Raw genomic sequence first — 22,489 nt, forward strand, 5'->3', positions numbered from 1 at the left:
GCTCAGCCCCTCGACTGGTCCCGGGAGTCAGAGGCAGTCCCTGATGGGGTCCTCCCTGACTTGTTCACGATGGTGTCTTCCCCAGCATCCCCCCTTTCTCGGGTTATTTTTATATTATTTTTTACCTTCAAGGTGGAGTTTGAGTGACTTTAGTCATAAATACCTTTATTATGATTGGTGTAAAATTCTCTCGCCTCGCATTTAAGGGTAGAGTTTACGAAAAATTCAGGGCGCAGACTCGAGGAGGAGTGGTCGCACCTTGGAGGTGGGCAGCCTTCGGGCTGGAGGTGTATTTTGGTATTAAAATGGCATTGTAATGAGCAAAGTTGGCACAAAGGACAGCATTTCATCAAAATTTGACAGGCTGTTGGCTCAGGGTAACAAGCATGCCGCTTATCACTTCCATAGGATCACCTTGTTCCCATTCTGCTGTGTAATCACAGAGCTTGGCCGTGGAATCTTCACTCCACTCCATCCTCCCTGTTGCTTTTGCAAGCAACATTGTTCAGGGAGTCATGGATGTAGTGGATTCCTTGCATACCAGCTGCTGCTGTGTTCCACCCTGGAAACGTTTCCATTTCATACCTTTCCTTAATGTGTGAAACATGCTATATATATTTTTAATAAAAATTATATTTTAGGGATTATTCCACACCATGGCAGTAGGTTGGAACAAGATGATCTCTAAGAGCCCTTCCAGCCCAAACTGTTCTCTGATGAAGCTGTGGCAGAGCTGATGGCAGAGAGGAACTGGCCTGAGCTTTCCGAAAGGTTGTTCAGCAGAAGCTACAATGTGGAAACAGAACTGAGAAGCCCCTCAGACTGGTTCTCAAACATGTTTTCTCACACATTTGGTTTGAAACTCAGTGGTGCTTGGTTCTTCCTTAACCCTTTGTACTTTCTTTTAGCCTAAACTGGTTTGCTGCCGGTGTTACCAACCAGCAGTGAAACAAAAGCTTGAAGGACCAGCCTTTATGGAGGTGGAAGGACCCTGCTCACCTGAACTAGATGTGTGGAGAGTGTTCGGCCTTGGTCACTGATATTTTATCTAATTTCCAAGTGTGAAAAAGCACGGCACAGCCAGTGTGCACTGTGATGGCTCAGCAGGGTGACCAGACTTTCTGCTGGACTTAACCTACTTTGGAACGCTCCAGCCTATCCATTGGAGCGGGGCCAGAGGAGGCCACAGAGACGCTGCAAGGGCTGGAGCCCCTCTGCTGTGAGGACAGGCTGAGAGAGTTGGGGGGGTTCAGCCTGGAGAAGAGAAGGCTCCGGGGAGACCTTGGAGCCCCTTCCAGTCCCTAAAGGGGCTCCAGGAAAGGTGGGGAGGGGAGCGATGGGACGAGGGGGAATGGTTTTAAACGGTAAGAGGGGAGACTGAGATGAGATCTGGGGAAGAAATTCTTTGCTGTGAGGGTGGTGAGAGCCTGGCCTAGGTTGCCCAGAGAAGCTGTGGCTGCCCCATCCCTGGAGGGGTTCCAGGCCAGGTTGGAGGGGGCTTTGAGCAACCAGGTCTGGTGGGAGGTGTCCCTGCCCAGGGCAGGGGGTGGGACTGGATGTTCTTTAAGGTCCCTTCCAACCCAAACCATTCTATGATTCTACACCTTGAAGACCCGAGTTCCACAGCTTCGTACAGAGCTTTTAGAAGTTCTGCAAGTATGTGCTGTTCCTTCTCGTAACCATCGCTGCGACTCCTGGCAGCAGCAAACGAGATGAGTAACCCCCTTCTCATCACTAAAGCTGGCTGAAGTTTGGAAGTCTCTGTTTTGATGTTGAACGTGTTCAATTTTCTTGGCCTTTATAGGAAGCTGTGGGTGGAAGTTGATTTAAGTAACTTAAGAGAAAATGCTGCAGCTTCGGGCTCCGGAGCTTGGCACCTCGCTCAGCTGAGCTGCTTCCTCCCTTCCCTTAAACTACTCAGTAGCAGATCTGGGCAAGCATGTCCTATTTTCAATTTAATTTTAATCCAAAATCCATTTTAAAGCAGCCATATTGCTTCTACTTACAAGTGATCTGTGAGAGAATAATCTTACGTGAATGCTGTTGCTGGATTCTGAAAAATGGGCTGTGCTGGGTGACACCGGGGGGGGAGGAACGTATCACCCTTTGCCACGCTCCTCAAGAAATCCTGTGAGGACAGGAATTCTAGCAGCTCAGGGAGGTCTCAGTTGAGATGAGATCTTGCTGGACAAGTCTTTTTGCGAAGGAAGGCGGGAGAACTGGGCAGGATGGCCCCGGGGCAGGAGGAGAACGGTGTGGAGCAGCCAAAGTCAGTTGTGTGTACTTGGCTGTGCCTCTGAGCAGCGTTGGTCAGAAGTTGCCCCAGGGTCTCCTGGGTCTCATCCAGTCTTCAATAAAGGTGTCCCCAGTATTGCATGTGGCTTTGCAAACTCTGTTAGTTCCATGTCAGAAGTGCTGATCAGGGTTACAGGAAAGTTTTTATATAGGAAAAGCTTGGATTATCTGCGAAATACCAAGGCTTTTTGGTTTACAGCAGCTTGTTCTTCCTGGCTGTATTGGCTTAACACTGAGAATGCATGTGAGGCTTGAGGAGTTATTCATTTAGGGAGCGAAAGGTTGAAAAATATTGTCCGTTCCCCCTGGGCTGGAGGGGGAGAGGGAGCGCGGGACGTGGAAGCAGCCTGACACTGAAGTCACCAAAGCCTCTCTTAATCTGGCAATTGGCCCCTTTGCCATGGAACTGGGGCTCCCCACTGCTTGCTCCTCCCAGTCACCTCCCCAAGTGTTCTACAGCCTCCTGGAGAGTCACCTCAGGGAACGATCAGGTTAAAATGTTGTATATTCTAACCCCCAGCGCGGTTGGAGCAGTGGGAGGAGGCAGGAACAGACATCAGGTCAAGAAGAAGGAGGAGATGGGGCAGAGCAACTAGAGCAGCGTGTTCTCGGAGCTGTACCATTCCTTGTGAGCCACGTGTGTCTTCACAAGGCTGGATTTTTAGCTGGTGCAGCTCTTGTGGCATCTGCTGTCACCGTAGCTCCCACTTGGCTCGGTGTCCTTGGAGGTGGAGGGGACTCTGGGGCGCAGTGGCACTGCCCTGAGATCTCGCTGTGCAGGAGGCACGTGGTGACAAATGGGCAGGGTAATTGTGCCACCTTTCATTGTAGGAGGTGAAGGCCAGCTCTTCTGCTGAACAGAAGGCTTTTCTCCTTGTTAAGGTCATGCTAGTTGGCAGAAAGGAGACTTGATACCGAAAATTTGATTTCCCTCTCAAGCGTTAATATAAACATCAGCCTAAAGCGGCTGGTTGAGACGTGCTGGGTTTGGGGACAACCAGGCCATTGACGTACAAACGCTCCTGTGTGAATGACACAGTGAGGCTCCTCAAATCCCTCTTATTTTTATGCTGATTTTGAAGTGACTTTTAATCCTTCAGACATATTGGTCTCTAAGCACTTTTTTTTCAAAAAGGAAAATAACCCAACTCAAGCAGTTTGGGTAATAATAGCACTTAGTGCTTAACGAACGTTGTGGAATTAATCCTCCTGGACTAATAAATTTAAATGAAATTGTGTTGATCTTGGCTGGGGAACAGGGAAGTGATGTGAAATCAGCTTTCCTCTGGGCATGGAGGAGGCTTCACTGTGGCTCCACCATGACCAGTGGAGATGGAACTGGTGAAACTGGTGAACCTGTGAAGTTTGGGTTCAAGTCGAGCCCCACATTTTGGTTCTCTTCCTCCACTCTCACAACTGCACCATGAGTCAGACTATGTTCTCCAGGCTTGGCCAGACCTGCTGAGGAGCAGTGGGAAGGTGTCTTCTTGGGGAAGAGTCAGTCCTGGGGTGACCCTGGGCCAGGGAGATGCTTCTGGCTCCCTGTCCTGCTCCCTCCCACGTGCTGTCCCCTGGGGTTGGTGCGGATGTCCCACGTTGCTGGGCAAACCCAGGCTGCCATTCTTTTATGGAGAAGTCTTGTGGCCACCCCCTGTTGATTCGTGACAGGACTGAGGAATCTAAATCAATCTCCCATTAAGAGAAATGGGTTCAGGTTGGACAAAGTCCCTTGAGTGGCCGTGGCCTGTGGCGTGACGTGCAGACCCCCAGAATGACATGGAGGGTGCTGTGGGTGGGCACTGGCGTCCTGGTGGTGGTGTCACCTTTGGGCTAGCAGGCAGGAGCAGCGTTGAGATGGTGATGTTTAATAACTGTGTGTACTAACTGATAAGCTTTGTCTATCAATTACTGCCAGTTAAAATTGATGGTTTGATTTATTTCTTGTTGCCAGGTTACAAGCTGATTGGAAGCCATTCCGGGGTGAAGCTCTGTCGCTGGACAAAGGTATGCTCTCTCTCATTTCAGAAGTTAAAAACCATGCTAGAAACTTACTCAGGTAATACAATTTCCAGATGAAATATCCTTTAAAAATGTGATATTTCTTGCAAGAAACCAAATTTCATTTTCCAAGCTGTAGTTTTGCGTTTCAAGGTATTAAAATCCTTCTGTGAAGAGTGAGAATGCGACCATGGCAAAGAGCTGGGAACATCATTCTCTGTTGGGGTTTTTTTCCTGGTTTTCTGCTGTCTGCTAAAATATCTGCTGCCCGCTGAAGTGTACGGCAGGAGCAGGGCACCGAGAGAGAAGTGGAAAGGTTCCCAGCGGTGTGAGGTCTCCTGCAAGGAGGGTGCCACAGCGATGACGCTCGGGCAGGCACACGGGGACGATTAAACCTCTTGTTCTGTGGCTGATGCAGCTGCTCTGCGACAGTTGGTGCCTCCTCCACTGGCTTTTGGCATCTGCCACGTGAGATTTAGATAGTCAGGTAACTGTCGCTTGTTAATGCTAGGACTTCTTAAAAATTCCCCTGTGGGAGTGTGTGTATGTGTCTATAGTTGTGTATGATGTGTCTGTGGGTATATACGTGTGTGTGTACACGTATCTATGGAAGAGCCATCCTCCCAGCCCTACAGCTGTGTGCTTCAGGCTGTCTAAACCCTAAATCAGGAGCTTTTCAATTCGCTTATTTGCAGAATTAAAAATGTTCTCCGTGGGGAGGCACAGAGCCCCGTCGAACAAACTTCAGCCTCTTCAGTATGTTTGCAGTTTTGGCTGTCCTTTGGTGGTCCCTGAGCAGCTCAGAAATTAAAAGCTGATCTCTAATGCTATATATCTGGGGAGTAACACTGATAGAACACGCTGAAGCCCTTCAGCCTTCGAAGGGAGGTAAACGGCGGGAATCATCAGCTCGTTAAAATGCCAGCGCATCTCTAGCTGTTGCTGTGGCAGTGATCGGTTCCTTGTCTCTCAGCTCTCTTTCGCTGCCTGATTAACTTTGTTTATTTTTTTGAAAAGAGCTCTTTGAATGGCAATCACCGGAGTGGGGGCTGCAGCCGGGTTTCTTACTGAAATGCCTGGTATCAATGAACCTTTTCATCAAAAGGCTTGTTCTTGTGAAGGGTTTAAAGAGCCCACCGCTGTATTGGCATGAATATTTGTGGGACCTACTGATCCCACCGATGCTTCTGCTGTTTACTCTTACAAATATTTCTCTGTTCTGTCATTTTTAGCATCGGAGAAGACTCTGAAATGTTTAAAGAAAAACTTGTCAAACTTCAGTGCTGTGACTGAGAGAGAAAACCTGAGAACCTATTTTTGTTAAAGAACCGGAATTTCGTGCAGCACTGTAAAGCCATTTCACAAAATAAATAGCAGCTCTGTGTGCTTAGATAGAACCCTCCTATTTTTAGCTTAAGCAGGAATTGAACGTAGAGTGTTCTAATAAATGGAGCTGAAATTGGTTACAGGCAGTGGCTTTGACTCAGATTCACACCAATATGTGAATATCTTCAGGGGGCTCGTTTGAGATTTGTATCAGTGGAGAGTGGGAGCAGGGCTGGAAGGGTTAGTATTAAGTAGAGTTTCATAGTGATAGCGTAGACTGAAGTGATTGTGTTCTGTCACGTTCTGGAAAAGAGCATAAACCCTGCAAATTTTAGGAAGAATCTCTTGATTTGCCTGTCTTACGAAATCCAAAATATAACTTGCTCTCCTAGAATTTGTGAATCTCCTAAAATCTCTGTTGTTTGAGATCGGTAGAATAAACAGCATTTTCCATGTTGTTTAATCTCCCAAGAGCGTACCGAGGCTGTGCCTGTGACAGACGTCACCCGTGTGTGTTCTCCCCGCTGCTCAGTGGGGAATTTCTTGTTGGATCACCAGGACTTTTCAGGTAGAGGAAGGCGGATTAAAAGTTACTATGTCATATTTCACGTTTTCTCTTGAGAGGAGTAAAGATTCTTTCTCATTTATTACTATTTAATGGAGATAACGAAAGCCAGTCGTTGCTCCAAGCAGCTGGCACGCTGAGTGACAGATACATCCCGGTGGGGAGGCTGCTGCGGTTCCGCCGGGAGGGAAAGTGCTTCGTCCCGCTGGAGCCGCTGGCTGCTGGGAAGGGGGGTTTATAAGGGTATTTATTTAATTTAGTGCTAGAAGAAATACTCTACCAGACAAATGAGAAGAATCGAGCGTTCAGTAGCGCAGCCTTGAAATTGATCCTTGTTACTCTTTAGTGGGCTTTTACAATAATATTTCTTGCAGCTTAAGTGGCCTCACCCGCTCGCTTTTGTTGGCTGATTCAGCGAAAAGCTTCGGTAGAGCACATTGTTACGCTGCGGGGCTGAGAGTGAGGAGTTATTGATTATGTTAAAGTTTCTCTCCTTTAAAACAGTTGTAAAGTTGACATCGTTTCTGTAAGGTCGTATATAAGCAATCAGACTATATAGATCTGCCTGCTATGAATTTCTTCCTACATCTGTCGTTGTTCAGACTCGCTCCACAGCCCTGACCTCGCTCACAACGTGTCACCGGTCACTCTGAACAGCAAAGTTACTCGTGACTGAAAACTGCAAACACACCCATGGAGCAGATTTCAAACCTTTGCGCTCCGTTTGGTTACAGATAGAGTGTTTTAACTTCTTTCGGTATTTGTGTCTGTCTTTCTCTGCCGATAGTCGATGCTTCGAGGCCGAGGAGGCTGCTACAAACACACGTTTTACGGGATTGAGAGCCACCGCTGCATGGAGGCCACCCCCAGCCTGGCCTGCGCCAACAAATGCGTCTTTTGCTGGAGGTAAAATACTGTTGTGGTTGTACTTTGGGATGGGGGCTCTGCTCCACTCTGTCACAGAATCACAGAATGGTTTAGGTTGGAAAGGGACCTTAAAGATCATCCAGTGCCACCCCCTGCCCTGGGCAGGGACACCTCCCACCAGACCAGGTTGCTCAAAGCCCCGTCCAACCTGGCCTTGAACCCCTCCAGGGATGGGGCAGCCACAGCTTCTCTGGGCAACCTGGGCCAGGGTCTCACAATTTTAACAGTAAAGAATTTCTTCCTGAGATCTCATCTCAATCTCTCCTCTTTCAGTTTAGAAACATTCCCCCTCGTCCTATGGCTCCCCTCCCTGATCCAGAGTCCCTCTTCATCTCTCCTGGAGCCCCTCTAGGGACTGGAAGGGGCTCTAAGGTCTCCCCGGAGCCTTCTCTTCTCCAGGCTGAACCCCCCCAACTCTCTCAGCCTGTCCTCACAGCAGAGGGGCTCCAACCCTTGGAGCATCTCCGTGGTGTCCTCTGGCTCCGTTCCAACAGCTCTGTGTCCTTCTGCTGTTGGTGGCCCCAGAGCTGGAGGCAGCACCGCAGGGGGGTCTCCCCAGAGTGGAGCAGAGGGGCAGAATCCCCCCCCTCACCCTGCTGGCCACGCTGCTGGGGATGCAGCCCAGGATGTGGTGGGGGCTTTCTGGGCTGCCAGTGCACATTGCCGGCTCATGTTGAGCTTCTCATCCACCAACACCCCCAAGTCCTTCTCCTCAGGGCTGCTCTCCAGCCATTCTCCACCCAGCCTGGGTTTGTGCTCAGGATTGCCAAGACCCACGTGCAGGACCCTGCACTTGCCCTGGTTGAACCCCATAAGGTTTGCATGGTCCCACCTCTCCAGCCTGTCTAGGTCCCTCTGGATGGCATCCCATCCCTCCAACATGTTGACCGCTCCGCACAGCTTGGTGTCACTGGCAAACTTGCTCAGGGTGCCCTCGATCCCACTGTCCATGCCGCTGACAGTCCTGTTCCTTACACCTGAGGCAGTGGTTTTGGGTGCCCTTTTCACTTTGGGAACTGGGGAAGGAAGGGTTTGGAAGGAGCAGTGTTCCTCCCCTTCATGCCTATACTGCTCCCCCCTGATAGCTGCTGTGGGTCAGGGATGGTAGGGGGTGAGCTGGGTGGGTGGGTTCCACATCTTAGAGGCTGAAGAGGATCTGAGGGCTCCTCAGCGCTACCTCCCCAAGAGCTGTGCCCTCTTGGACACAAGAACTCCAGGTCTTGGGCTCCAGGAGGTTCAGCCAAGGTGGGACCAGCGTAAGGAGGGATGGGGAGGCAGGAGACAACCACCTCTCCATCCACTGCCCTGCAATTCCCACTGCTGCCTGCGCCGACCGCTTGGTGGAGGTTTGGATCCCCCTGAAGATCACTGTCTGGGACTCCCTGGGGCTCCCGGTGCTCTGGAGAATGTGGTTTTGCTCATGCTGTGCAAAGCCACCAAGGTGCTAAGTGCTGTGAGTAGCTTTGGTTTGAAATGTGACCATTTTTCTAATTTAAAGTACCTTCACCCCTCCTCCCCTCCCCCCCCCCCCCCAATTCAATTGCTTTCTCAACGAGTGAAAAGTGATGACTTGGTTGCTGTTGCCTTCCTAAAACAGGAGCTAATAAATGACTTTCCATTTTAGTCGGTAAAGTGACCCCTTTTCTCAGAGGCATTACTTTGTTGTTAATTGTCTGAAGGAAATGAGCTTTGCTGGGATCTGAACCTGAGCTGCTCCAGCGCTTACTCACCCAACGCCTGGGCTTCCGAAGGAGGCTCTTTCCAGGCGGGGGGGAGCGCGGGATGGGATTGGTGGGAGAGACCGAGAGGCTCAGCAGAAATAAAAGCCGTGACGTGAAACCGTGCTGAGTGGGAGGACGTGGAGGTTATTCTTTGAGCTCTTTTGTTTTCTACCTTGTTAATTCAGACCACGGGGGCTGCGCTTCCTTCAGTATCTCTGCCTGCCCCAGGGGGCTCAGCGCCAATAACCCCCATCCCATTCCTGAGCCGGGTGTCCGACATCCCAGTATTTCATGCAAAACCAGCCAAATTCCTCCAAGGACCATTTTCTGTCTTTCATAGTCTTCATGTTTTAATAATGCAAATATTTCAGGAGAGTATTTAAATGCCAGTGCAGAAGAACTGCTATAACTTTGAAGGCACTTTGAAGCTGTCTCCCACGTTAGTGTTAAATATACACCTTAGACACTGGTCATCCTATTAAGTTTGCATTTGGGAGTCTGTACCGAAATGTTAATTGGGGTTCTTGATGGGCTTTTATCATACCCTGCCTTGAAAGGACACAGCAAATGGCATGTTTAATGTGCGAATTTTGCTGCTTTTCTTTAGAGCAATCTAATGACCGGGGAGAGAAACGTAGTGCTGCTGCTCACTCCTTGTTTCCACCCTATCAGCTGGCAACGGTGCGTTTAATTCTGCGGTGGGGACTGTACTGGGAGGAAGATGATTGCCACGCGTATTATCCCTCTGTCCCTACACAGAAGGTACATAAACACCAAATAAAAAGTAATAACATCGCCAGAATGGGGCGTTTTGTTCCCAGTATTGCACCGCAGACCATTTAACTCTGTTCCCCTTCAGAACGACCCAACGCGGTATTGCTCAGCAGCAGCAGCAGCCACCTGTGTCTGGAGTATGGGGCTGGATCGGGGAAGTCAAACAAGTGTAAATTGAAAAGTGCAGTAATTGGGATAAATCACCGTGTGCGATACCTTCCCTGTGCCTCTAACTCATCATCCTGTGGCTGTCGTTTTGTCGCTTTTCAGAGGAATCGTGCAAACAGTGGCCCTAATGATAACGAATGCCTGAACTCTTATTTTCCTAATGGCAACAACCTGTATGCCAGGAAACGGCTTTTCAGGGGACTGTGCTGAAAAATGGTCTCATTTATTTACCTCCTGTGGGTGAAATGGGGTGCACTTGTTGGACTCTTCCATGTGGATGGCAGCCATCTGTCTGCCAGCTCAGTAGAGGTTTGAGGGAAGACTGAAGGCTCAGTCTGAGACTCATTCCACATTATGGTCCACCTTCAGCTTGACACAAAGCAGAACTGGAAGGAGCTTTCTCTGGTTGGGTTTTCAGCCCCTGGGTTTGGGCTGCCCCAGCCTTTGTGTGGCTGGAGGTTGGAGTAATTGGGTGTAGGAAGCAGAGACTTCCATCCCCGCTCTCCTCCCTACCACGTGCGTGTCAGCGTAGTTCACAAACCCTGCAGCCAGGACTATCTATATATAAAAATCTATTTAATTTTTTTTTTTTTTTTTATTTTAAACCCACCCTGCCTTGCAGATTCTTAATCAGTTGAGACTAAATGTAGAATCATGTGCTTCTCCTGCTCAGCACCGGTGCCTCTTACCTTCTTACTAGCCATTGCCATCTGTGCTGTTGGAGACACGTGAAGTGCTGGTTTTGATCTACTCTTGGCAAGATGTTTTTAATCCAGGTTTTATGCCTTGCTGCTCTTGTCACACAGCTCTGCGCGCTAACGTGCAGATAAGACAGCTGTGATTCTTTTTTTTTTTCCTTGATCTCTTCTTTCAGGATTTTGACATTTCTGGAGTCTGCCAACATTTCCAACTGCATCACCGCTGCAGCTCTCCCGGGATTGCTGAGGAAAAGGCCAAGGAGCCTGTTTGTTTTCCCTTCCTCGCTTTGGCAAGAAATGCTGTACAGCCTCTTTCCCTGGGAATTGGATGTCACCACAGTTGGCTGATCATGACTGATGCGTTTTGGCCCTGAACCAGGACTCCTGGGTGGATCCAGCATCCAAACACCCTCAGAAAGTTGGGGTTTTTGTAAAAGATGTAGCTGGATTCTGCACTGGAGGCCTTCCTTCTCCTCCTCGTCCCTGGTAGATAGCGAGTCTGATGGTGTCCCCTGACTGGTGTCACCTCTGGCTCATGCTTCCCGGCCTCTGCCAGAGACCTGGCTGAGAGTTTGGGGATGCAGGTTTATAACGTGGCAGCTTATCATAGAATGGTTTGGGTTGGAATGGTTTGGTTTGGTTGGACCTTAAAGATCATCCAGTGCCACCCCCTGCCCTGGGCAGGGACACCTCCCACCAGACCCGGTTGCTCAAAGCCCACTCCAACCTGGCCTTGAACCCCTCCAGGGATGGGGCAGCCACAGCTTCTCTGGGCAACCTGGGCCAGGGTCTCACCACCCTCAGAGTGAAGAATTTCTTCCCAATATCTCATCTCTATCTCCTCTCTTTTCAGTGTCAAACCCTTCCCCCTTGTCCTATGGCTCCCCTCCCTGATCCAGAGTCCCTCCCCATCTCTCCTGGAGCCCCTTGAGGGACTGGAAGGGGCTCTAAGGTCTCCCCGGAGCCTTCTCTTCTCCAGGCTGAACCCCCCAACTCTCTCAGCCTGTCTTCACAGCAGATGGTCTCCAGCCCTCCCAGCATCTCCATGGCCTCCTCTGGCCCCGCTCCAACAGGTCCACGTCCTTCTGATGTTGGGGACTCCAGAGTTGAACGCAGTAGTCCAGGTAGGGTCTCACCAGAGCAGAGCAGAGGGGTAGAATCGCCTCCCTCGACCTGCTGCTGCTTTGGAGGGCAGGAAAAGCAAATTGTTTCCCCCATGAGGCAGCCATCGTGATGTGTCCTGGGGCTGTGGCAAGGGAAGGGGGGGAAGAAACACCTTAAAAAAACAGCCCAAAGTCATAGTTCTCCCTACAAAAATAGTCTATCACTATCTGTTATTGCCCTTCGCTGGTCTCGCTGTGTTTGTAGCATCTCTTTAGCTTAATTGTCTAAATGGAAATGTGCAAGTGACCAAATCTTTTAATCAATTAGAGCAAGTGTGGGGACCAAGGCTTCCTGACGCTGTGTATTGCAGCACAGTCACCAGTCAAACCTGATGTGATTATGTTTTCTGGCAGAGTGTCTAAAGCCCAATCAATTATCGTGGAGAGATGGAACAGCTAAATAAGATTTAAATTAATAGGGTTTATTATTTTTGCATCTGAGAAGGAGGCAAACCAGACAGAGTGAAATACCCCATAAAGAAATTGGTTCATATTTCTTCTTCTGTAACTTCGTGATGTTTATACCTGTACTTCAAGGTTTCAGCTTTAATTTTTGCAGTAGACAACAGCTGAAGTTCTGTTCAGACGATCTCAATAAGTGTGTGGCCAAAAGCCAGTGATCACAGTAAGCCCCGCAAAATGAGATGATTCATTTCCCGCACGAGAGATACTTAATAAGGTCTTCAAAAAATTAAGAAGAAACTGAAAATGCAGGTTAAAATAAAAGCTTCTCGTTAAGTGACTTGACTCCAGAGGCTAAATTATTCAGGGAAATGTGAAATATTATGGTGTCAAAGGAGTCAACACTGCAGATTTGTGAAACTTGGAACCTGAGCCTGAAAGCGCAGAGAGTCTCTCTGCATCTCCAGCCTCCTGTCCCTGTTCCGCTAAGTCAATACTCTCTTCTTCCAGTGTTTCAATTTGGCTATTTTTTGCTTACAGAATTAATATATTACGACCCAAAGTTTGTTGTTTTCTTCAGGTTTGATTCTTCACTGGTTTGTTGTCCCTTGGGCCTAATCTGTGCTTCTCATTTTATAGCAGTGTGTGTTTTCCTGGTCTTGGACTTGTTGAAGGCTTTTGTAGTTGTCGTTACTAGCTTAGGTATTTATGGCACCAGCAGTGAATATAAGCAGGGTATTGGCTATGAAATGCTCACGTCTGTGTTGGTAGTTGTTGCAGGCAGTGGGTGAGTTGGTGCCCAGTTACCGTAATGAGTAACGTGGTGGAGGGATGATGGCCCTTGAAAGCGAACTTGTACACCTTGACATTCAGGATAGTTTTGAAACAGCCTTTGAGACTGTGCTGGGCCTGGTTCTGCTGGGAAGGAACCAAATACGTTGGCACAGGCCCAGGGCAGGTTTTGGGAGGCTCCCAGCATTGTCTGCCTTCCTGGTAACTGTCCTTCTCTTAAGACTGAGCATTTCTTAGGGTTGGGATGTAGTTTTTCAGCATGGGGCATCTTCCATCCTTAAGATTTCAGAAGTGTGGGAATCATAGAATCGTTAGGTTGTAGAAGATCTTTAAGACCATAGAGTCCACCCATCAGCCTAACACTGACAAACACCACCCATGTCCCTCAGCACCACGTCTGCCCGGCTTTTAAATACCTCCAGGGATGGTGACTCCACCACTGCCCTGGGCAGCCTCTTCCAAAGTTTGATAACCCTTTCGCTGAAGAAATTTTTCCTAATATCCATCCTGAACCTCCCCTGGCACAACTTGAGGCCGTTTCCTCTTGTCCCATGGCCTGTTCCTTGGGAGAAGAGACTGACCCCCCCTGGCTACACCCTCCTTTCAGGGAGCTGTAGAGAGCGAGAAGGTCTCCCCTCAGCCTCCTTTTCTCCAGGCTGAACACCCCCAGCTCCCTCAGCCGCTCCTCACAAGGCTTGTGCTCCAGACCCCTCACCAGCTCCGTTGCCCTTCTCTGGACGCGCTCGAGCCCCTCAATGTCTTTTTTTGGAGTGAGGGGCCCGGAACTGGACACAGTATTTGAGGTGGGTCCTCACCAGTGCCCAGTCCCAGTACCAGAAGCGGGTTCTTCTAAAAATCTTCTGAAGTTCAGTCCTCTCGGTTCAGAGGAACTGGCAAAACCAGCCTGGCCTGAACTCCTCACTGTTGGTACTTTCCGTTGCTGCCAGGCGTTGTGATATGACCAAGTAATCTCACAAGGAGACAATTAAATTTGTTTTGATTGAGCAGCTGATTTGAAAAAGCTTAGGGAGTTAGTGAGGGCTGAGCTGCATTTCACTCCTGGTGAAAATGGAGAAGTTATGGGTTGATTTATTTAATGTCATCTAGAATTTATCAATTCATTTTGGTCTTTTTCATTTGTTTCTGAAAAAGATCTTTTTATTTAATTTGATTTTAAAACATGAGAAAAGCCCAAATTTTCTCTTGAAAATACTGAATATTTTGTCACTTTTAAAATAAGAGTTTTCTTTGGATGTTCAGGTATCCAAGCATTTCACTTCAGCCTTATTTCCCCAAGTTTTTCCCCTCTAAAATTGTTTAAATTTATCAGCATTTAGGAATAATTCCCTGCCTTTTGAAAAGCTTTTTTTCTCTTCCTGAATTCATTCATAATAAACCATTATTTCTCTCATTCCTACAGCTAACAAGAGATTGCTCAGAGCAGCATGAGAAATAATTGTCTGTTATTTAACAGGAAATTTCTACAGAAACATTCTGTTACTCGTCCTCAGACAGCAGTCCAGATAGGGATTTTTTAATTGTTCCTATCAAAACTTCTCTTTTTCTTTTCAAAGTGAGTGTCATCTGATTTGAGAGAGTAAATCAGAGACTTAAAGTCATCACGTTATCCCCCCCACCAGGCACTTTGCAGCCAAATACAAGTTATGACTCTGTGATACCATCATCATGGTGATCTTTTTAATTGCATGTTGTCCTCCCTGAGTTGGCATCTCCAGCTGGGTTGGTTCCACCTCAAATGTGGCCTCCTGAGCCATCATCCAACTCTGGGGACATGCTGAATAGGAGCAGACCAGGACACAACCCTGGAGGTGCCTTTTGGAGTAGATCTAGTCTCACACTGAACCAGTGGATTCAAGTTTTCCACGCCGATTAGTGCTTTCTTACAGAACAGTGCTACTACAGAGCGTTTCTTGGGCAGATTATGACAATATTGGGTAAGGTGGTGTCAGAAGCTCAGTTTCTTCTTTCCCTTTGCCTACAAGGACCAGTAGTGGCCTTGGCATGAAACGTTCTCAGCACGTTCATGGTGGCTGTTCTGTGTTCTGGGGCTCACGCACTCATTAAATCCAGTATGTCCTGAGGAACTGGAAGTTGAAAGGGGCCGGTGTAGAAATCTTTGGCTCCTGCTAAAGTGGGCCTCGCATTTGCATTTTTCCAGTGTGTTTTAAATCACTTTTATGTGCTACTCACAAACTTTCAGCTTATTGCCAGCAACTCTGATACTGTCAGCCAGTTCATCCAACGTAAACCATCTGAGTGAAAACATATCATTTCGATTTAGTATCTGTAACCTGTCCTTTTCCTGGTCCAGTCTGGGCTCTTCCCGTCGCCGTTGGGAAAAAGTAGAAGAAAAGGTGCAAACAGTTTTCTTCTCATCACACAGAAACATTAGACATTGTTTGCTTGTGTGTTGGACAAGCGTTTTCCTTGGTCTTCCTCTTCCTCCTCACATCATTATAGGGAGAGTCTTTCTTGTTCGCCCTTTTGGATGTCCTATGCGAGTTGTACCTCATTTTCTGCCTTCACCTTTCTGATTATGACTCTGTGTTCTTGTGCTCTTCCGTTTATTTTCAGCTGGAAGATCGCAGGGTTGCAGAAGAACCTGTGATCCTGCCGGATTGGTTTCCTGTTACTCTTCATATCTTTGCTTTTTATTGTCTTAATAGGGTCTAAAACACCTGCCGCTTCCCCTGAACTCCTTTGCCCTTAAACTCTTCTCCTGTGGGGTCTCACCCACCGGTTCTCAGGGCTCACTGAAGTCTCCTTTCTTGAACTTTCTTGGGTTTGTTCTGCTCTTTCCTTCCTGTCCCTTCCTGGGAGCCACGAGCTCTGTCCTTTGGGGATCGCTGCCACCAGCGTTTCCTCACCTTCATGTTCCCCCTCAGTTTTCAACATCACTTGAGTAAATGGTACTTTATCCCTGTGCTGCATTTTCCCTCAACATTTCTTGAAAGACTTCACATACTAAGCATTGCTTGCAGAAGAGAGCAAATATTTTTAAAAGAGGGTATCAAGCAAAATCTGATTTATTAAAAATAAAATAAATAAAAAATAATAAATAAATAAATAAAAATAAAACACAAGGGATCGGGGAGGGGGATGCGCTGCCCCACTGAACAATACACCGTCACAGAGGTCTGACTGATGGCCAGGGACACTTTGGTGATGCTAGCAAATCCTGCTGGTAGATCATAGGTCTGATGAGAATGCAATTAAAGCTGGATGGGAGGCAACCTCGTTAGCCAGGAGGGAGCAGGAGTGAGCTGGGAGCTCCCCATCACCTTCTGCACAGTCTTGGGGGTGCTGTTGCAGGAACATCTTGTCTCTGAAGTATCAAATCAAACCTGGTTCACACCTGAAATCTTGAATAAAATAAGTGTTTTCTGGTCTGTGTGGGTTTGAGTGAGATTTTTTTTCTTTTTGCTGGTGTTATTTTTGGAAAGGAAGGAACGCCAGGCACAATGACCTGCTCCAGCCTGGGGTCACTGGTGAGGCAGGTGATGCAAGGGATCACCGAGCCCACGGGGCAATGGGAAGGTGACAGTGACATTCTCTCTGTGCCAGGGACTGTGAAACAATCTCATCATCCACAAGACGTTGCTTTTTCTCCCCTATTAGAAGAAAAACTGCTTTTTGCCAAATAAGCTGCTTTGCAGGCATGACCTGGTATGTTTATTAAACAGTTAGAATGTGTAAAAATTCAAGGACTGTTAGACACTGATAATTAATAGCTGTCCAGAGCCTATTGATTTTCTGCCAACTTGCCCTATTAAATATACAAGGTACAAGTTATGTAGTTAAACATGTAAGAGTTTTATAAATGCCTTTTATAGTTGGCATTCAGAAAACTTTCCATGTTGGCAGACGGGGGAAAAGAAAAAAAGGAGGAAATTCAAAAAGCAAAGCTGTTTTAGCTTAAAGGATCTTTGAGAGGGCAAAGCAGTTTGAGATCAGCGTTTGAATCTCTGCTCTTGAAGTGGATGAAGAAATGTTTGGGCCAAAGGGCTGTTTTTATTGATGCTGGGTCTAGAAGTTGTGTGTTTTAGCCCTGTCAAAGTGTGGAGCTGCGGGTGTTTCTCACTTGGAGCAGTCAGCGGGAGTCTTTTGATTGTCTTCAGTGAGCGCTGGACCGGCTACTGCCTTCTCAGAAAGAGCTTCCCTTGGTCTCTTCTCCTCGAGTTAAATGCTGGGCATCCTGTCCTCGTGCCCCCGTAGCTGGAAGGCTGAATACGGCAGGAAACCTCCGCCCTCTCTGGGGCTGACTTCCCGGGATGATGGAGCGTGGACAGGAAACAGAGATCAACTGGCCAGAAAACAGAATTTCAGGAGTACATATTGCTTGATCTTGTTTTCTTGTCCAGAGCTTTGTTAATCCAATAGTGCTATTTTGAAAGACACCGTGAAACATGCTGCTCTTGTATTAATAAATTATTCTAGAGCTGCAGTAGAATCGGTAGGGGAAAAGCAGAGGAAGTTTTGTAGCGTATTTTGGAAAAAAAGCAGGAGAAGATGGAGAGAAGGAGGAGGTGAAAGCACAGAAATACATTGATTTTCTTAGAATGATAGTTAAAGGCTGAATTACCCCTGTTTGATACCAGTCTAAGTACAGCGAGGTTAGTGGGAAATCCCTCCCACTAGGGAGAGGCCTGTGCCCTCCTACAGGATCTCTCCGGGTCGTGTTTGCCCAGGTGGGCCCATGATGGGTACCACACCAGCTGCTTCTAATATTTCATTTACTGGTTTGGATGCTTTTTTTCCAGATGACAATGGCTTTGTAAACATCTTCTTATGCTAATGAAATAGGGAATAGGGTGAAACTCCAGGTATCTTTCCAGGCAAATCCACCCAAGCACCTGGTAGGCTTTTTCTGGTTTTGAAGAAAACAAAATATGGGTAGAGTGTTCCTTTCTGGGTGGGCAAGGTTGGCTTCCCAACCCGATGTGACACAAGCTGTCCCTCAGATGGAAGATCAGTGGGGTTTTTTATCTGGCAATCTGCGTGGCTCAGAGAAATTAGCATTTTAATTTCAGGTTTTGCATTTGGGTTTCAGTATTGTGGGGGTAGATCTCCGAAGTCATGAGAAGCCTTAGTTGAGTAAATCTGGGAGATTGACCAGAAGAGGAGGTAGAACCAGTTTTCCTTTCTTTACAGAGGTTTTTGTGGCTGCAGACCATCACTTTAGCTTAGAAACCTTTCACTTGTGGTTCAAAATAGTTATGTTACGTTTAATATAAACTGCAAGGTCTATTCCTCCTTCTGGGGAGACCAGAGCCTGGAAGGAGAGGGGTACAAGAATGGTGGTCAAGGGTGACACCTGAAAGTTGTGTCAGAAGCAGGATATTGCTGAGAATTTCTTGTTGCTTTTAATATTATTAAACAATGCCTAATATTTAATATTATTAAACAATGCCTAAGTCCTCAGGGCGACAGATGGCTTCTTACACGTGTGTTACAAACAGCAGCAGATAACTGTCTATTTTCCCTTCAGACATCATACAAACCCCGTGGGCACAGAGTGGAGATGGAAGATGGACCAACCCGAAATGATCTTGCAGGAGGCTATTGAGAACCATCAGAATATGATCAAGCAGTTCAAAGGTAACTTCTTCCACCTCTTCCCTGTTAATGATGCTTTTGGAAGGTAACCAGCAGTAGCATCTTCAAAGTTCTGGTCGTCTGGGAAATACTGGGAAGGAGGCACGAGATTTATAATATGGGAAAGATGGGTGAGAAGAAACTCTTGTGGCGCATTTACTGTGTTCTGAGATGTTCTGCCTTGTTGTTGACACTAGAACACGAGTCAGCCTTTGAGTATTTACTGCTGCCTCGAGGGAGCAGAGTGGAGTTGCCTCTTGTGCGTCTCGGTGGTTGCTGTAGCCTTTTCCTCGCTGCACACAGAGGTTTCCGTGGTGGCTAAAGCTGGTCTGGATGGTGAGGAATTTTGATTCTTGTGTAAAAGTGGGGGCAGGTCGATGGCAAAAGGAATCAACCTCTAACCTGATAGGAAATACACTGCCCAGCTTTAATTCCCTGGGAGCTTTTGTGTTGGCTCTGAAACTTCTAGATTGTATTTTTCTCATTCAGGAGTGAGCGGTAGCATTCAGGGTGTTAATATTTTCAGGGATTATTCATTCCATCTGTTTGTGACTGAAGCTGCAGTTACACAGCACCTCTGAAAACTACTGGATTTTGCTTCTCAAAGGAAGTGTGTGTGTTATTTATTTGTTATGTATCTATTTTATTTTTTTTCCCCAGATGTGATAAACTTGGTTACCTGCCAGGGCAGCTGTGTGTGCCGGGAGGGCTGCCCAGCTTGGCAGGACGGGTCTAGGACTCGGCTCTTCCTTTCTGACAGTGGAGGCCATGGAGCAGCAGGAGTGGAATGAAGCAACCATAAAATGTGCAAGATGAGCCTTAGTCTTGGCTGTCACTTTGGGAACCCGTTTGTTTATGTTGGCCGTGCACAGAGAGAACCCAATGGATTAAAAATGTGACAGGCAAAACCCCCTTCTGTCAGCAGAGCGGGGTTGCTCTGTCTCATTCACTGGAGTTATAAAATAGCAAGAAAAATAATTCAAGTTTTAGGGCCTCATGAGCTTCGTTTTCATCAGGTGGCTTGTTTGAATCATCTCATGCTCTTAGACCAGCAGCTCCAGGGAAGCCGGTTCCGTAGGAGCGGCAGCTCCTTCCAGTGCTGGACTGGGAGGGGAGCAGCCAGAAGAACAGACCGTCCAGAGTGCCATTGTGTGGCACGTGAAGGACAACCAGGGGATCAGGCCCAGCCAGCAGGGGTTCATGAAAGGCAGGTCCTGCTTGACAAACCTCATCACCTTCTGTGACAAAGCGACCCCTTGGTGGATGAGAGAAAGGCTGTGGATTTTTTTCAGCTGGACTTTAGTAAGGCCTTTGATATGGTTTCCCACAGCATGCTCCTGGAGAAACTGGCTGCCCATGGCTTGGACAGGAGTACTGGTGGTGAATGGAGTTAAATCCAGTTGATGGCCAGTCACAAGTGGTGTTCCCCAGGGCTCAGTACTGAGGCCAGTTCTCTTTATTATCTTTATCAATAACCTGGACGAGGGGATTGAGTTCAGCCACAGTCAGTTTGCAGAGGACACCAAGTTGGGTGGGGAGCGCTGATCTCCTTGAGGGTAGGAAGACTCTGCAGAGGGATCTGGACAGGCTGGATCGATGGGCTGAGGCCAATGGGATGAGTTTCAACAAGGCCAAGTGCCGGGTCCTGCCCTTGGGTCACACCAACCCCATGGACGCTCCAGGCTGGGGAAGAGTGGCTGGAGCTGCCCGGGGGAAAAGGACCTGGGGGTGTTGGTTGACAGCAGCTGAATGTGAGCCAGCAGCGTGGCCAGGTGGCCAGGAAGGCCAACAGGAACAGTGTGGCCAGCAGGACTGGGTCAGTGATTGTCCCCCTGCACTGGTGAGGCCCCACCTCGGATACTGTGTCCGGTTCCGGGCCCCTCACAGCAAGAAAGATATTGAGGGGCTGGAGCGGGTCCAGAGAAGGGCAATGGAGCCGGTGAGGGGTCTGGAGACCAAGTCTTGTGAGGAGCGGCTGAGGGAGCTGGGGGTGTTCAGCCTGGAGAAAAGGAGGCTGAGGGGAGACCTTCTCGCTCTCTGCAACTCCCTGGAAGGAGGGTGTAGCCGGGGGGGGTCGGTCTCTTCTCCCAATGAACAGGTGATGGGACAAGAGGAAACGGCCTCAGGTTGTGCCAGGGGAGGTTCAGGATGGATATTAGGAAAAATTTCTTCAGCGAAAGGGTTGGAAGAGGCTGCCCAGGGCAGTGGTGGAGTCACCATCCCTGGAGGTATTTAAAAGCCGGGCAGACGTGGTGCTGAGGAACACGGGTTAGTGGTGGGTTTGGCAGTGTTGGGTTGATGGTTGGACTTGATGGTCTGAAGGGTCCCTTCCAACCCAGACAGTTCTATGATTCTAACTAGACCTGGTTATCAGTAACAATAACGACCCCCCTCCTTTTCATGAGGCAGGACTTGACTCAAAACAGCCATTTATATTTTCTTAGGCAGAAGCCGCGTGTTTAAAGCAGTGGCTGGGTCTGCCCGCAGCCGCCGGGGGAGTTGAGGGTGTGTTGCCCCCGAGCTGTGCGGTGCTGGTGTGGGGTGATGGAGGTGTTGCCCCTGTAGGGCAGAAACGCGTGTTGTTTGCACTAAAGAAAGGTGAAAAGCAAAAGTTACTTTGCAGATGCTCGAAAGCCTTCTGAAAGCCGAGCGCAGGAATCTGCCTAAACCCAACTTCAGACTAAGGAATAACCCCCTCCTTCCCTCACTGCCCCCGAACCTTCCCGAACGGGGCTGGGGAGACAGAGAGATGATAGATGGACTTGGCAGCATCTTAAAATATTTCCGAAGTGTGAAGAGGCCCGTAAGGACATCCCAATTCTTTCTTTTTGCAGCTTATTAAACAAATTTGTAAATATTCCTTGAAACTCGGGTGTGCATCCTCAGCACAGTTACCCTTGATCTGGAACTGTGAAGGGAGAAAGACTTAAAAAAAAAAAACATAAATAGGTGGCGTTGGACCAGAACTGTGCTGCAAAGCGGAAAAATAAAAGATGTGTTACTTGTTCAGAGTGATAGATGGCAACATGCTTCCTGTCTCGGGAGCCGGAAAGCGGAAGGTTTATTAAGGAGAAGAAAAATCAGTAAAAAAACCCCCAGTCGCTCAGTGTTAGATTTTTGTGACTCTTACGTTGTCGCTTCCCTGAGGTGCCTGTGGAAATGCGGTTAGAGCAGGATCAGCGACAGCGACCGGAGCCCAGCTCTGTGGGGTGGCTGCCGGCGGGGAGGGCTGGGACGCGCCGTGTCCCCTGCCTGCGGTGACGGCTCCGGGCTCCGGGCCAGGCTGGAGCTGCCTCGGGCAGAAAACGTGACTCTGCTTCCAGCAAACTTCGCTGCGCTCCACGAGTAGTTAGGTTGGATTTTATTATGATTGATTTTAAAAGGAAACAAAAATGCCCACCCACCCAGACCCCACCAACCACCCCAAAGCCTGGGCAGGGGACGGGGAAGGTGTCTTGGCTGGAGAGCCCTCGGGGCTCTGGAGTCTCTGGTGTTGCTGCTCAGGGAAGCATCTATTCAAAGTGCTCTTTGAATAAATTGGCTTGTTTGGTTTTTTTTTTCCAAGTACCACAGGTTTGCGTTCGGGTACGCACATACAGCCATCTCCAAAGGAAATGGAGAGCTAATCTGATGCTTTATTAATTCCACGCATTGTAGTGGAAATGAGATCTTCCTTGAAGGAACAGAAGGGTTCTTGGGAACCCTCCATCCTCGAGGACAGCCCTCTGTCCTGTAAGAGTCCCTGCATGTGCTTTCAGAGATGATGCTATGTCATCTTCTCTTTTATTGTTGCCATAGTTTGTACTGATTTTGAAGACCATAGACGTTAGTTAATGTCACATAATTCTCTTTTAAAGAGTAACTGATGGGGAGACATGGTGCTGTCAGGGAGCTGAGGGGGGAAGGTGGGGAGCAGTTTATTTGATGGATACGTTTTCTGGGTAGCGACTAGTAAATCTCTGTGCCCTTGTGAAGGGCACTCACAGAATGGAAGCATAATTCAAAACTCAGAGAGCGGGAGTCTCTGATGATACAACTTAGGGA

The 22,489-nt window shown here is 48.2% G+C and overlaps 1 protein-coding gene across 1 annotated transcript in view; it reads left to right on the forward strand.

Annotated features, from left to right (window-relative positions):
- Positions 1-22,489, forward strand: part of LOC141473244 (S-adenosyl-L-methionine-dependent tRNA 4-demethylwyosine synthase TYW1-like) — a 125,448-nt gene that overhangs the window by 36,494 nt on the left and 66,465 nt on the right. The window contains exons 9-11 of the mRNA XM_074160656.1: positions 4,247-4,299; positions 6,972-7,090; positions 18,339-18,448. Coding sequence (XP_074016757.1) covers positions 4,247-4,299; positions 6,972-7,090; positions 18,339-18,448 — 282 coding nt within the window. The remainder of the gene's footprint in view (positions 1-4,246; positions 4,300-6,971; positions 7,091-18,338; positions 18,449-22,489) is intronic.

The sequence above is a fragment of the Numenius arquata genome, chromosome 18 (assembly GCF_964106895.1).
Source record: "Numenius arquata chromosome 18, bNumArq3.hap1.1, whole genome shotgun sequence".
Taxonomy (NCBI): Eukaryota; Metazoa; Chordata; class Aves; order Charadriiformes; family Scolopacidae; genus Numenius; species Numenius arquata.